This window comes from Trematomus bernacchii, unplaced genomic scaffold (assembly GCF_902827165.1).
Source record: "Trematomus bernacchii unplaced genomic scaffold, fTreBer1.1, whole genome shotgun sequence".
NCBI classification, from domain to species: Eukaryota; Metazoa; Chordata; class Actinopteri; order Perciformes; family Nototheniidae; genus Trematomus; species Trematomus bernacchii.
Window position 1 is genome coordinate 186,102 of NW_022987614.1, and position 13,899 is coordinate 200,000.

A 13,899-nucleotide genomic window follows, 5' to 3' on the forward strand; every position below is an offset into this window, starting at 1 on the left:
ACACAGGAGTTCTTAGCAACAGTAGTCGGGGAAGAGCAGACAGCAGCAGGACGTGCTCAACAACAACAGGAAGACAGTCGGCCTGTTTCTCTGATAAACACGAGAAGGGACAGAAGCAGCGTACACACACACACACACACACACACACACACACACACACACACACACACACACACACACACACACACACACACACACACACACACACACACACACACACACACACACACACACACACACACACACACACACACACACACACACACACACACACACACACACACACACACACACACACACACACACACACACCCGACATGTGAATTTAGTCATTTGGTCCAAGTGTCTGGCAAGACCCAAGTCCTTTTCTTCTTAAGGCAAATCAAGTTGAGTTAAGCCAATTGTTAAAAGGAGGTCAAAACTCAATGTCAGTCTCAATTCCCCCACTTCATTCCCATCTTAAATATCAAGTATTTTTAAAAACAAAATTGAAGCCATGATTATGTTTTTCCAAACCAATGGTGCATTTCCATATGCTTGACTTGGCACGCCTTGTTTTCATTTGTTGATATATTCTTGATATTCTTGATTTACCACTAGAGGAAATGAAGGAACTGACCCATTGACATATCAAAATGGATGATCTTTCTATCAAACTTTTACCACCATCAGAGCTGTCTATTTCATTAAGAAAATATATAACGTTGGTCATTTTCTGAAAGTAAATGGCATTGTGACCCCCTCTATACGATGAACGAACCCAATGTGATCATTATATCAGATATCAAACCTCTATCATCATCACATGTGGAAGCTATATCTTTAAAAATCCCACCGGGAAAATGTTCAGGCTGCGACCTACTTTCAAAGATGTATTACACTCACTTTCTAATAACATCTTGTCACTCACAGCTCCACTTTTCACCCTGAAATTACATTTGAAAGTTGTTTTTGTAGAAGAAAAGCCATTCTTTGTAGTCTTATGAGCAGCTCTCGTGTGAGTAAGGTTCATATTACCGCCTTACTCATCATTTAAAAATACAACAAAAGCACTCGGGTATCAATTTTTCATCTTTCAACACAAGTCCATGTGGGGAGAGTTATTCCTGGATCCAGTGATTCTGAGAATAGTTATTGCTCTCAGGGGTGCAAACAATAAAAAGGAGAAGAGTCTCACGTAATCGCATGTCCCCTTTTTATCTGATTTATCTCCGGTCCCCATTGGTGGGAACTGAAGTGGCCCCAGGGGGTTGCCTGTTTGGCAGACAATCAAGTGGACCCGAGAGAGAAGAGCAAATACAAAATGTAGGACACGGGAGCAAGGTTCCTTCCCATGTTTATGTCCGTCTATCCTGCTCACATCCTGCCCTCCGCTGGGACTCAATGTTCCTTCTGCGGCATTCTGGGTCTTTGAGTTTATCTGATTGCAGGATTAGAGGTCAGTGTACCCGAGCTCAGGCTGTTTGGACAACCTCAGAGAACACTACATTCCCACAAAGGCTATTTTAAGATGCTCTTTTGATAAATAAACATGAGGAAATAGATGCTTTGTTGTGTGCAATATACATAGAGGATAGTTAGGATGTTCATAGACTGTGTGATTACATTTCATAACATGCTTTTTTTTGTCATATTACTTGGTTAAAACCACAATATTTTTTCACATAAGCATGAATAATTTTACATGTTCATATAATTTGCCTTCGCTCTTTACAAAATAAATGTGACTAACCTGTGGGGTTTGTTGACAGCATCGATGTCAGACAACTTTTTAAGTGATAAGTGAACTTTTATGGTGCCAAAACCTTTAAAAAAACCAAGCTTTTGTATTTTCGTTTTTTTAAACAATTCCTTTTTTCTGTTTTACCTGAAGAGTATTTGTTCTATGGATTATAAGGTGTCTTTAGGTGTCTAATATTTTAATTATTACTATTATTATTATTAGATATGACACTGGATTGATAAGAAATACCAAAAATGTGTTAGTTATCATCCCCTGTTGCTCTTTAGCAGCACGCCTGCCTCGCAGGGTGATGCATGCCATCGATCAGAACGCTGCAGAACGAACCTGTGGAGCCCTGGCTAAACTACAATTGAATTTAAATTGGCTGCTTTCCATGAGGCGATTCATCACATCTAGCGGAGTGTTCAAAAAACTGCAGAGCAAGTGCAGCTGCAGCGAGGCAATAATCAGCAGTTTACGTTATGAAACCCTAACCCTACCTGTCTTGAAGACCTCGTAGCGAACGGAGAATCCCGCTCCGTGCGTCTCGTAGTCGGAGACGAACTTGATGAGCAGCTGGCTGCCGCTGGAGATGATCGGAGACGGAGCAATCTTCCCGCAAAACTTTCCCAACATGGGGGAAAGCTCGTCCCCGCCGTTGTAGACCTCCACAAAGTCATACCTGAGGGAGAGAAGAGGAGATATAAGTTAAGAGTGCTGCAATCAAACATAAACACAGGTGTTGAACAAGACTGTTCAACACCTGAACTTTTGAAAGAACATCCATGACATTCATCTGTTTGCAACTATTTATCTAATATATCATATTCCAATTACTTGTATATAGACTCTTCTTGCACTATTGTATCCGTTGTATTGTGTTGCACTGTTGGAGGAGCCTGTGACCTCAGATTTGATTTCATTCAGCTCATAATTTGCAAACATTAGTGAGCCCCAGTGGATCATTTGGCACCAGTGTTTGTTCCTCATGTGTGTTTTTGCACCCAGCTGTGAAGCACATGCATGAGTAATTAGTGTGTCTAATTTATCCGTTCAATCTGCGCACGTTATATAGAGACATTCCACTGACTTTACACGAGAAAGTCGATTTACTGCAAATGTTTAACAGGAAAGTTGGTGCTACAAATTGGAGGCATGGAGAGCCTATTAAAAGATACTATCAAAATGCATTATGGGAAGTTGGGAAGGCATGGAGAGCCTATTAAAAGACACTATCAAGATGCATTATGGGAAGTTTAAGATACAACAAAGCTAATACTTTAATCCCTGAACTTTATGGAAGCACTTTGACTTGTAAGTGTTATCTTGTTTTAAAAAAAGCTAATTAAAAACGGTATATGCAGAGAGAGATTTTACAACAACTACTTGTATTTATTCTTGAACGTTACCTTCACACAATTTGTAACAAACTGCTAGTGAAGCTTAAAAAAGACACACCCAAACTTTGAATCCACAACTAAAGTGATCAGATGTGTTTTTCTCGACATGTTTTGGACAGTGACTTCCTCTTTTCGACTAATTTGAGGCGTTGCAATGTTTTGTCTTCTCGCTCTGATAGTCGATGTCCCCGAAATAATCAGGGCTGAGCAAATCTGAGCATTTCACATTGAAGCAAATTGTTTAAATACAGCAGCTGCACTTTGTAGGTGCATCAATAATAATGATGATAATTACAAAACCAGTCATTCCTGTATCATCTCTGTTGACTGGACATCTCTCATCTCTCATGACGCAGCAGTAAAATCGGGCATTTAACGGTGAAGAGAGATGGTCAGATGCAGCAGCTGTATGGTGAATTATTTAATGTATGATGGGAGAACGGCAACATCTGCTCATCTAGCTTCCTCTGCATGGTAAAAAAAATCAATATTTATAGTCACAGATGTCGGGTAGCGTGGCGTAAGGTCCATTTAATCTCACAGATCAAGATCAGAGTGTAAGAAACAGGCGAGTGTAACTGTGTTTGTCTTCAAAACGCATGCACATTCAGAGATAATACGTCATTTTCACACAAATGAGCACATATTTCTCAATGAATCCACTGGCTTACATCTTATAAGCATCATGTTATTCCCCTTGTGCAGTATATGATTTTACATTCTGTTATTCTATGCTATTTGACGTCAATATTGTTGACTTTTTTTTGTGACCCTTCTCTTGCACTACAGTATGTCTCATTATGTCTTAAGGTTATTGTGTGTTGCATTGCCAAAGCTATGCTCTAGCTATTGTAAATATGACAATAAAGCCTTTGAATCTTTGAGTCTTGAATGAAGTATTGACCTGTTGCTCCAATAACAAAGCTCTGTCTCAACAATAAGTGGGGAAATAAGAAAAGAATCACAGATATCTGAAAGACGCTGCTCTTTCCAGGAGTGAGAAAAGGAGAGATAACGAGGCAGCGTTAACAGAAATATGAAGATGGCAGTATTGAGCGCAGAGAGGCTGTGAGGATCCCACATCTCAAGTGTGTGTGTGCTCACTATTCTGTATCAAAGTGCATGGTGTTTGCTACTTATGTGCGTGCATACTTGATGAGTTTGTGTTCACATACGTCTGAGTGCATTTTTAAGTGTGCAACTGACTTGGAAGTGTGTGTTTATGTCTTCATAAGTATTGGATGTGTGTTTCTTGGTAAACATCTCCAGCTCTCTGCTGCTCAACTGATTGAATCAAAGACTGTCAAGGACTCACATGCTGAGATTTAAGGAAAATCCATGACTGAATGGAGGTTATACAGCGGCCAGACTGTTCCTAGAAACATGACCGGGCCTGAGCAAACAGCTGAGTTGCAGATCGTCTCTTAAGACTTCATATGAATCAATGGTTTCCAAACGTGTTACCTTGCAACACCTACTTGTGCACAGGTTACATACAGTATATCTATGAGCTGTGAAGCAGAGAGTGATGTTTCCTTTGATATTTTAACATTTGATGAGATTCAATCTTTATTCGTAGCCTTGAAAACACAGTTGAACTATAGATAAGGAACCAAATGGAGCCTAAAATTAGACCGTTTTGTCAATCAATTCATACATTTGGTCTTTCATATCTTTGTATCTTTGTTACAACCTTGAAATTTGTCTTGCAAAACATGTGGAAACTTGGCCTCTAGTTTGTACAAAAAGTAAAATATGATGTATATAACTGAAAACAACTTGTAAAACGGTGACTGACACATTTCACACATCTCATTGTTTGCTTAGTTCTCACTGTTGTCTAGCTCTCTCCATTCAACGACTTATTTGTTTACGTGTTGCTTTTCTGTTAACCCTTCACAGTACAGAGTTTGTTCAGGACTTTGCGTACCAGGTCACACATATGAGACATGTTTGATATCGCTAGGAAGCACCAGATCACACTGAAGATTGAACAGATAATCTGTGCTGACCATCAAACCTGAGTGACACACAGATTGACCCTCAGAGTGGAACATGTTACTCTATGTGGAACATCCAACATCGTCACATCTAAAACTATCTTAAAGGGGCCCTATCATGCTGTGTTACATAGGTTTCTGTGCATGTAAATTATCTGTAAAGGCTAAAATCCCTGTGTAGTTACTCTCCCACAAAATCAGCATAACATTAAAGTCTTTAAATGGCTGGTTTTCGGTGTTTAGTCGGCATATATCAAATGTTCTAACCCTCATTTTGCTCACACCTTCATCTTTTATTATTGCCATACTGCCTCAGAAGCACTTTAAGACTATTTTCCTAGTGCAAATAAAGCATATTATGTGTGATATAACAAGCTTCTTCCTCTTGCAGCCAGCTGTGGAAACAACTTAGCCTCGTAGGTATCGAAAACTGAAGAGGGTAAAGTAAAATAACGCAGAACCTGAACTGAGCGCCCATATTAGCTTCTGGTGTCCATGCAGAAGACAGAAAATCCATACCAGCTTTGGGGTCTCTGTGTTTAAACTGACCTTTAACCTGTCTGACAAGAAAACAGAAGGTTTTCTTCTAAGTTAGCAGGGTAGAGTATCAACATATTCCTCCAGCGCGGCGTCTTGCTGATCAGCAGTAAAAGCTCTCAGGTAGGAATGTGAGGAATGCATGTCTAATGAGACCCTTCCCTCCAGAAAAAGAGGCCTCCTGACACAGCCAGACAAATAACCGTGCCGAGTTAAACACTTTTCCTACAGCTGAACAAGAGAAGAAGAAAACACCTGTAATTTTCTGACACGGTGAGAAACGTTCTCAGCGTGTCTCAGACTGCAGGAATTCAGCTGTTGACTGAAGATTTTCCTCACGTCTCACAGCATTAGCGAGCAGAAGACAGAAAAGCTTGTTAGGTGCCAGTTTTTCAAAGAGCCTCTTCATGAGTTTGACGTGGGAAATGTGTTTTTCTCCCTGGAATCTGTCAAAGACATCTTGATTTACTGGTGTCTACCTTTGTAAGTGATGGACACATGGATAACAGGTTGACAGCAGACAGGAAATCACGAGAACAAATATCTGTCTGACTATTTACATTTCGTAAATTGATGATTCTAAATGAGTTCTTCTTGAGCAGATGTAGAAAAGTATCACAACACAATTATCTGGAAGAATTCCCCCAAAATATACGTTTGATTAAGTCTTTTTTAGATTTAGATGTTTTGTCTCCCTTGACAACAGACTTTCAATATCAACCTGATTAAATAAAGAGTGCCATGCATAACACATTAGTTATTCACCTGCTTCAAATGAATCAAACAGCCCATTAAATGGCCATTATCATCCTCATAGATATGGGTTAGCCTGCTACACCTACTTATTTGAACCAAAACCATGATCTTTTTACTTAATTGAACCACATAGTTTTGGCATCTTAACATACTGTAACATAAGTGTTAGTGAAACCTCACAAAACTGTATATCTTTCACAATGTGTGATTGGCACCGTCTGGCCTACGTTGTTCCATCTGGAGCATTATAGTGATAGTGGAAACAACTTATATTGGTAATGGATGATTGTTGACTGTTTTTGACTCAAGACCACAAAGACATCCCTAGGTGTTACAAATCAAATAGTAAGCAACATTACTTTCTCTAGAAACCAGCAAGAGAGCTGGATTTACTAAAAAAAAAACCTGATCGATACAGCCGGATCTCACTCAAGCAAACAGCAGAAGTTGCAAACACACAACGATTATAACTGCATCAATCAATAACAATTCAGAGCCGCAGCCATCAAATATTTAGGAACATCACATTCACCGTCCCTTTGAGTGTCTAAACATCCTGGTATAAACTGCAATATAGCTGCCACAGCTATATTATCCAAACAACAGAAACAAAACATGAAGAATTGCAAAAGGCTGGTTACATTCCCCCATGTGGACGTGCAGTGTTTACACAGCGCTGACAGCTCAGGGCATCAACAACGTTCTGATGTGTAAATCTAGATATTTGAGCTGCAGGTGTAAAAATCTGTTTTTCCTATCTTCATCTCACACTTCTTTTCTCCGTGTGTTCGCAGAAAGCTTTACATTGCCCGGTGAGAAATTGACTTAAATGCTCATTTGTAAAGACTTAGTGATGTGTAGGTGATGGCATTTTTATTCATAGCGTCAAAACCCTCCCTCCCCGCCATGTCTTACACAGTGGGTGTGTGTGTGTGTGTGCGTGTGCGTGTGCGTGTGCGTGTGCGTGTGCGTGTGCGTGTGCGTGTGTGTGTGTGTGCATGCAGATGGCTACACTCACTCACTCAGTCACTCCAGCCACTCCTCAGGCAGGCAGTGTTTACAGAGACGTTTAATGAAGTGGCTCTGTCTCCTCACACTCTAGTTAAGGAAAGCCTCTCAGGCTCCATCCCCTCATTAACCACACCAGCTTCACTGTGTCCTCCAAAATGCAGCTGTCCGTGGCAAATGCCTTGCTCAAGGGCAAAAACAATGCGGGGGCCCCCCCCGACAGCAGATGTTTATATTAACATTTCTGCTATTAACTGTGTGACGCACACGGAGCGGAGAGCGCAAGTGGAGGAAATGTCAAGCTTAATAAGCAACCGGTAGCTGGAAGGGCAAGGAGAAGGTCAAGAGATGTGTGAAATAATTGCTGTATCTTGAAGTGTTGGTGCAACTGGAAGGGAAACATGTGCATTTAGAAACGTTATACCACTAAGGGGCACCAAAAAAAACGCCAAATCATTAAATGTATCTCATGCATTTCTTGAAACAAGCGTGTTTTTACTGAGGAAAGTCCTCTTGAACATAAGATCTAATCATGTTCTTGACCCAGGGGTGCAAATTCCACCGGAGATGGAGGGGATATTTGGAGCTTAGTTTCAATTAGTTTTATCCCCTCACTAGAATATCTCCAAAGAGCACCAATATACTGTCAACTCACGCAAAAACTAGCTAACCAATCAGAGCAGACTGAGCTCTGGTTTCAGACAGAGGGTGAAAAGAGGTGCTGTAGTCCAGGCAGTATGAGAAACATAAAGAGCTTTTTGAACATTATCAGAGAGGCAAAGATTACATATATGTATCCTTTATCAAATATATGAATTGATATAGTGTATGTTCAATATCAACAAAGAAAGCTTCAGTTCCATTACAACTAGAAATGTGTTGATGAATACTGTGTGATGCAAAAAAAACGAAAAAACTCCAGAACATGTGAGTATGTGGACCTTGTATTGAGATTGTTTTCTTAATAGCAGTTAAATACTGTAGTTTTCAGTTTCCCCAACGTCTGAAACCAGAAACTACTACTAACCCTTCAAGAAATAATAAAAGTAAGCATAAAAGCTGTTTCTTTATTGGCTTATTAGAAGTAGAACAGTTATTGCAAAGCAAACTGACCGAAGCAGCGACCAGTTGGCACGGACACTGTTACCAAATTTAACATAAATGGGGATGTGGAAGATCGACTCTTTAAATAAATCATATCCAGACGGAGAAGGGGAATTTTCACACAGTCCTGCATTCCTTCCCGAGCTACTGAGCTACAGTCTAAGCACCCCCACCCTGCTCCGCTCACACACACTCCGGCTCGTTAACATGCTCGCGGTGTGTGTTGTGTTGCGTTCCTCACACACATCTGGAAGGTATCACAGGAGCATTTAAGGAGGCAAAAAGTTTTACATTCACCTCCTGCAAAGCAAAGTCTGAGTTGGGCATGACTCAGTGTTTCTGCAGAGTCACACCTTTCCCCCTCTGTCGTTCATTTACTCCACGTCTCTTTCCCTTTTCATCTGGATCTGTCTGTACAAACACTGTCTGCTCTCCAACTTCCTCTCCAGACTTTAAAGGTTCTTCCAAAAACTTGAATTCCTCCGTAAACCATGTTGCCAGGAGGTAAGCATTGAGTCTTTTTCACATGCCAGCTTTCCCCTCTCTACAGGCCTCATGTACTTCCACTTGTTGTTGTTTCCTCTTTTACTTAGAATAGATGTAAGGTGTTAACTTGTTGCACTTGTTGATGACAGCAAAGGCAACGTTGCCAGAGATTGCATGTGGGTGGACTTCAGATAAAGCTCTTTTTTATTGATTCTGAGAGTCTGACGTAGAAACCTGAAGCTACCGTTTGTAGAATAAATATCTTAAGTTCTGTCTTAGGTTATAAAATGTATTCAGTGTAAGGTCACGTTGTCTTACCTTATGGAAAAAGGGAACTGCACCAAAAGAAAACAATCAAAAAACATGTCAAAAGTTGTTTCAGTGTGATTTTATCTTGTTACTTCCTGTTTCCTGTTATTAGTTATTTAAGATGCTAACCGATAAAAGCTTTTACACCAAAAAGCAGCACATAGTTTTCACACTTGTGAAGTGAATGCTGAAGCACTTTACACTTGTTACGATGACAGAAATAATGTGTTTATTCAATTTTTCTTAAGATCTTAACATCCCAGAAGCAGCTTTATTAATCATATCCAGGTATCGCCAAGCTTAATATGAATCAAAGAGCATGTGAACGAACATTAACATCATCAAAGATTCTTGCTTTGGATCACTTACAATCAGACAGGGACTTTTGAAGTGCAGTGAATCAATGAAATCCATTTGTGTTCCAAAACTACTGGGTAGACATCTTGAAGGTTAAAGGACAGGATCATTGGGGTCAACACCATCTAGTATATGAACGTTTAAAAGCTATGAACTTATCCATATTTTGAATTCAAAACAATACCCTTGTTCGGTAAAATGCTGTGCTTAGATTTATCCTCTATGAATAGTAAATGGACTGCATTTATATAGCTCTTTATCAAGGCTTTACAACTCCTCAAACTGCTTTACATATACAAGTCATTATTCACTCATTCACACAGAGGCAGGGGCGGCCATGCAAGGTGTTACCTGCCCAAGGAAGCTAACAAATCACACACACTCACACACCATTGGCCATGCCATCGAGAGCAACGTGGGGTTAGGTATCTTGCCCAAGGATCTACAGAAATGTTGTTTGGGATTGAACCCACAACTTTCTGATTAAAAAACAATTGCACTATTTCACAGCCACAGTCGTCTTAGAAAGAAGTAGACACACCCTCACCTTTTTTTTTTTACGCTAAATAAAATTAATTCCCTTTTACCATAACTACTACATGTCTAACCCCATCCTTTACTAAAATACCTCAAATCTTTACCCTTAAAATGAACGGTTTACCTTGTTCAGGACCAGCTATTTGTCTCCAACAGGGAGGTAAGTCCCCACAATGTCAGTGTGCAACCAGATGTATGTCCCCACAATGTGAGGAATACAAGGCCACACACACAAACACTCCCAGGAAAGCTGTAGGCTACGATGTTGGGATTTTGTAAAACATGAGCGGTTTCTGTGTTTTAGTGTTCAGTCGAACCAGTCGTTCTGAGCTCAGCTTGAAGGCTGCAGATGGCACATGTGTGTGTGTGTGTGTGTGCGTGTGTGCGTGTGTGTGTGTGTGTGTGTGTGTGTGTGTGTGTGTGTGTGTGTGTGTGTGTGTGTGTGTGTGTGTGTGTGTGTGTGTGTGTGTGTGTGTGTGTGCTGCATCCAAGTGTTTGAGCAGAGAGCACACTACGCTACCACCTGCCAGCTATTACACACACATCCATCCATCAGTCCATCCCTCCCGGTTTCTCACCTCCCCCGTGTTAACCAACAAATCTACATCATCTCCTGCTCGCTGTCTTACTCACACTGGATTACACAGATCATTTTCCTAGTCAGTTTCCTGCTCACACACATACATATTTGTACGACTCACTCATATATAAAGAAACCATTTTGTACTTCTCTCCTTCACTCACAGTGTTAAGATCCTCTGGATGCTACTGAGTGATATTCATTTTCTATTTTATGCAATTAAACTGCCTTTTTAAAAGTTGTATAGGATATATTTGTAAGAGTCTGCTTTTCTTCTTTGAGGGGGGGACATTTGATGAAAGTTGGATTTTGACACAGGTTTAGTTTCCTGTGTGTTATTAAGTTTGGAAATATGTAACAAAGACAACCATCCTTCTGTATCTTTAACAGCTGTGAGTGTGTACACAAATATAAATAAAGTTTAGTCATGTTTTAGCTGCAACAAGAACAAAAACGTTGCATTGCAAAGGGCAAAAACATAGTTTGTCTGTAAACACTTTAGTCATTTGTTCTGTATCAACATTTTGTGACTGTTTACATGCATTTACAACATGTTCTGATTATGTTCATTAAAAATCAATTCAACTGAAAATGATTGCCTTGGCACCATTACATTTCCATTTTACTTTTTTTTGCAAATTAGTGAGATATAAATGTAATTTCAGGGTCGTCACTCCCTCCGAGACGGGCAAGAAGTCAGATTTTCTGTCCTGAATTTTGCACTCCCACTGGGTCTTCCCCATAACCCAATTATTGGGCTACCTATTCAACCCATAAACCAAATATTAACCTGTAAAAAAGAGCCCTTGAAAAAATATAGATTTATAAGTCCTCACTCTGAACAACAAAATAATGGTCCCCACAATGACATAAAAACAAGAACTAACACAAACACACACCCATTACTGTTTGCAGAAAGTAGATGCCATTTTCTCAAATACATAAAAAAACACTCTCACAACACACATTTATACTCAGAAATAATCATACATGTGCCACCAATCCACCCACACACATTTAATTTCATGGCCATGACTGTCAAACGCAATACAAACAAACACATCCAAACCAAATTTGGTAAACCCAGCATCTACAGGACACTTCCAAAACATGTTTTCAAGCAAATCCTTTTAAAGACGAGTGAGATCATACACAAACAGAGCCACAGAAACTCCTTCCAGTTCCCCCAAAAAATAAATTGGGCCAATCAGCCAAAGTATAAATGTCCTCATCCTTCACCTCCGCCGCGCAGACACAAAGCCACGGCTGCACAATCCTGCTGGGAAATTAAAATGGAGACGAGGAGGAGGTGACATTTGTTCTCATTTAGGCAAGCCTTAATCTGACAGAGGAGGGAAGGAGAACACCGTTTGTATGGAGTTTGAAGGATGAAATGCGATTTGGTTGAATTTCAATGGGGTTTATTATGGGAAAAGTTGAAAAGAACGAAAGTCAAAGTCATTTTCGAGAAGTGGGGACCTTTCCCTGACGTTCAAAGTGTTGCAACTTTGTGTGTTTAATGGACAATAAGGGGATCTTACTGCTGTCTTCTCCTACAAACACGGACATATTACTGTGTCTCATGCAAACAAACACAAAAACAAAAACATACCATACCCTTAAATAACCTCCACTCCTGAACTGTTATCATATCATCACATAAATCTTCATCGTAACTGCTATTTGTTATGTTGTTTTAAATCCATTACTTCTATCTTATTTATCTGCTATACACATGTCACTTTGATTTTTGTCACGTTATTTGGCCAGTTAAAAATATTATTTTTGAATGTTTTGCTTTGGTAAGCCGCTCCAGGAAGTGTTAAGACAACTCTTCTTTGTTGGTTTATCCAACTGCTTGTGAAAAACGTAAGCATCAGCTGTCAAACAGCAAACTTTGCATGGCAAACATCTGGCAAACCCTCCAAATAAATGGTATTAATGTATGTTTATTGTTTACTTTTTGAGGTTAATTCTCTGAGTCGAATAAAGGTTTCAAGTCTGCATTAATACAACAATATGAAAAATGTAATCTGTTAAATATAATGTGACTTCTTGAGCCACTGTTTTACTTATTTTCATGATTTTTAACCTGCAATGAACCATTCAACAATTTCAAGTTTTTATATTAAAGGTGGGGTAGGTAATTTATTTCAGAAACACTTTTTGTTATATTCCATGGAATGCTCTTAACATCCCGATAGCAATGAATATATGAAGTGCTTTGACAATAAATACATACAAAAATATCATCTGTGGAAGCCGTAGTACTGTAAAAAGCACGACCAATCATCTGAGCCGGCCCGGCTAAAATAACTGGATGGCCTACCTGCCTGTTAGCCTTCCATCTGTGCACCAACTTACCTCGTGCCCTCATTGGTCATGTGGGCGTTCGTGTGTTGGAGGAGGGGCTCTGTAAGGAAGTCTGAAGGAAGGGGCAGATTTTTTCCGGTTGTGTATTTTCAAATTCTCGCGCACTCGAGCTGGTTTCTCCAAAATGACATACCCCACCTTTAAGTTATGCTATCATCACATGTTAAAGTAGCTGCAAACAGGAAGTGTTAAGACAGCTCTTCTTTGTTGGTTTATCCAAGGCAAGCCAAGTTTATTTATATAGCACATTTCAACACAAGTCAATTGAAAGTGCTTTACAAAATAAATGAAAGCATTGAGATATAGTGCAGTCAAACAGCAATGATTGCACTTCAAACAACTAGCAAACTACAATCTGGTAAATCTGCATTAATGCAACAAAAGAAAGAAAGCTTGTGCTATGGATATGTATTTAAAAAAAGAAATAGCTGCTTCGTTTGACTATTTACACATAAAAATGAGTAAAAACCTGTAAATAAAACGTGTTACTACCTCCAGAGTCTGTCTCAGTAACTCTAGACTCAAACAAAAACAGAAGGGCGTTTCTGAGTCTGAGTTCAGAGAAACTTCTCCGTGCGTACCTGGGAGATTTGGGAGGAAAAAAGGCCCTTTGTCGAGCGACACTCAACCCTCACCTCTGTAAAGTGAGTTAGGGGCAAAGCAATAAACACCGTGTCACTTCCACTGCACTTTGACATGTGTTAGACCCTCGACAAGTTCATCAGCTTT

At 39.8% G+C, this 13,899-nt stretch overlaps 1 protein-coding gene across 1 annotated transcript in view; it reads right to left on the reverse strand.

Annotated features, from left to right (window-relative positions):
- Window positions 1-13,899, reverse strand: part of LOC117483754 (neuropilin-1a-like) — a 101,964-nt gene that overhangs the window by 69,610 nt on the left and 18,455 nt on the right. Inside the window, 1 exon segment of the mRNA XM_034132103.1 lies at window positions 2,224-2,405. Within this exon segment, the coding sequence (XP_033987994.1) occupies window positions 2,224-2,405 (182 nt within the window).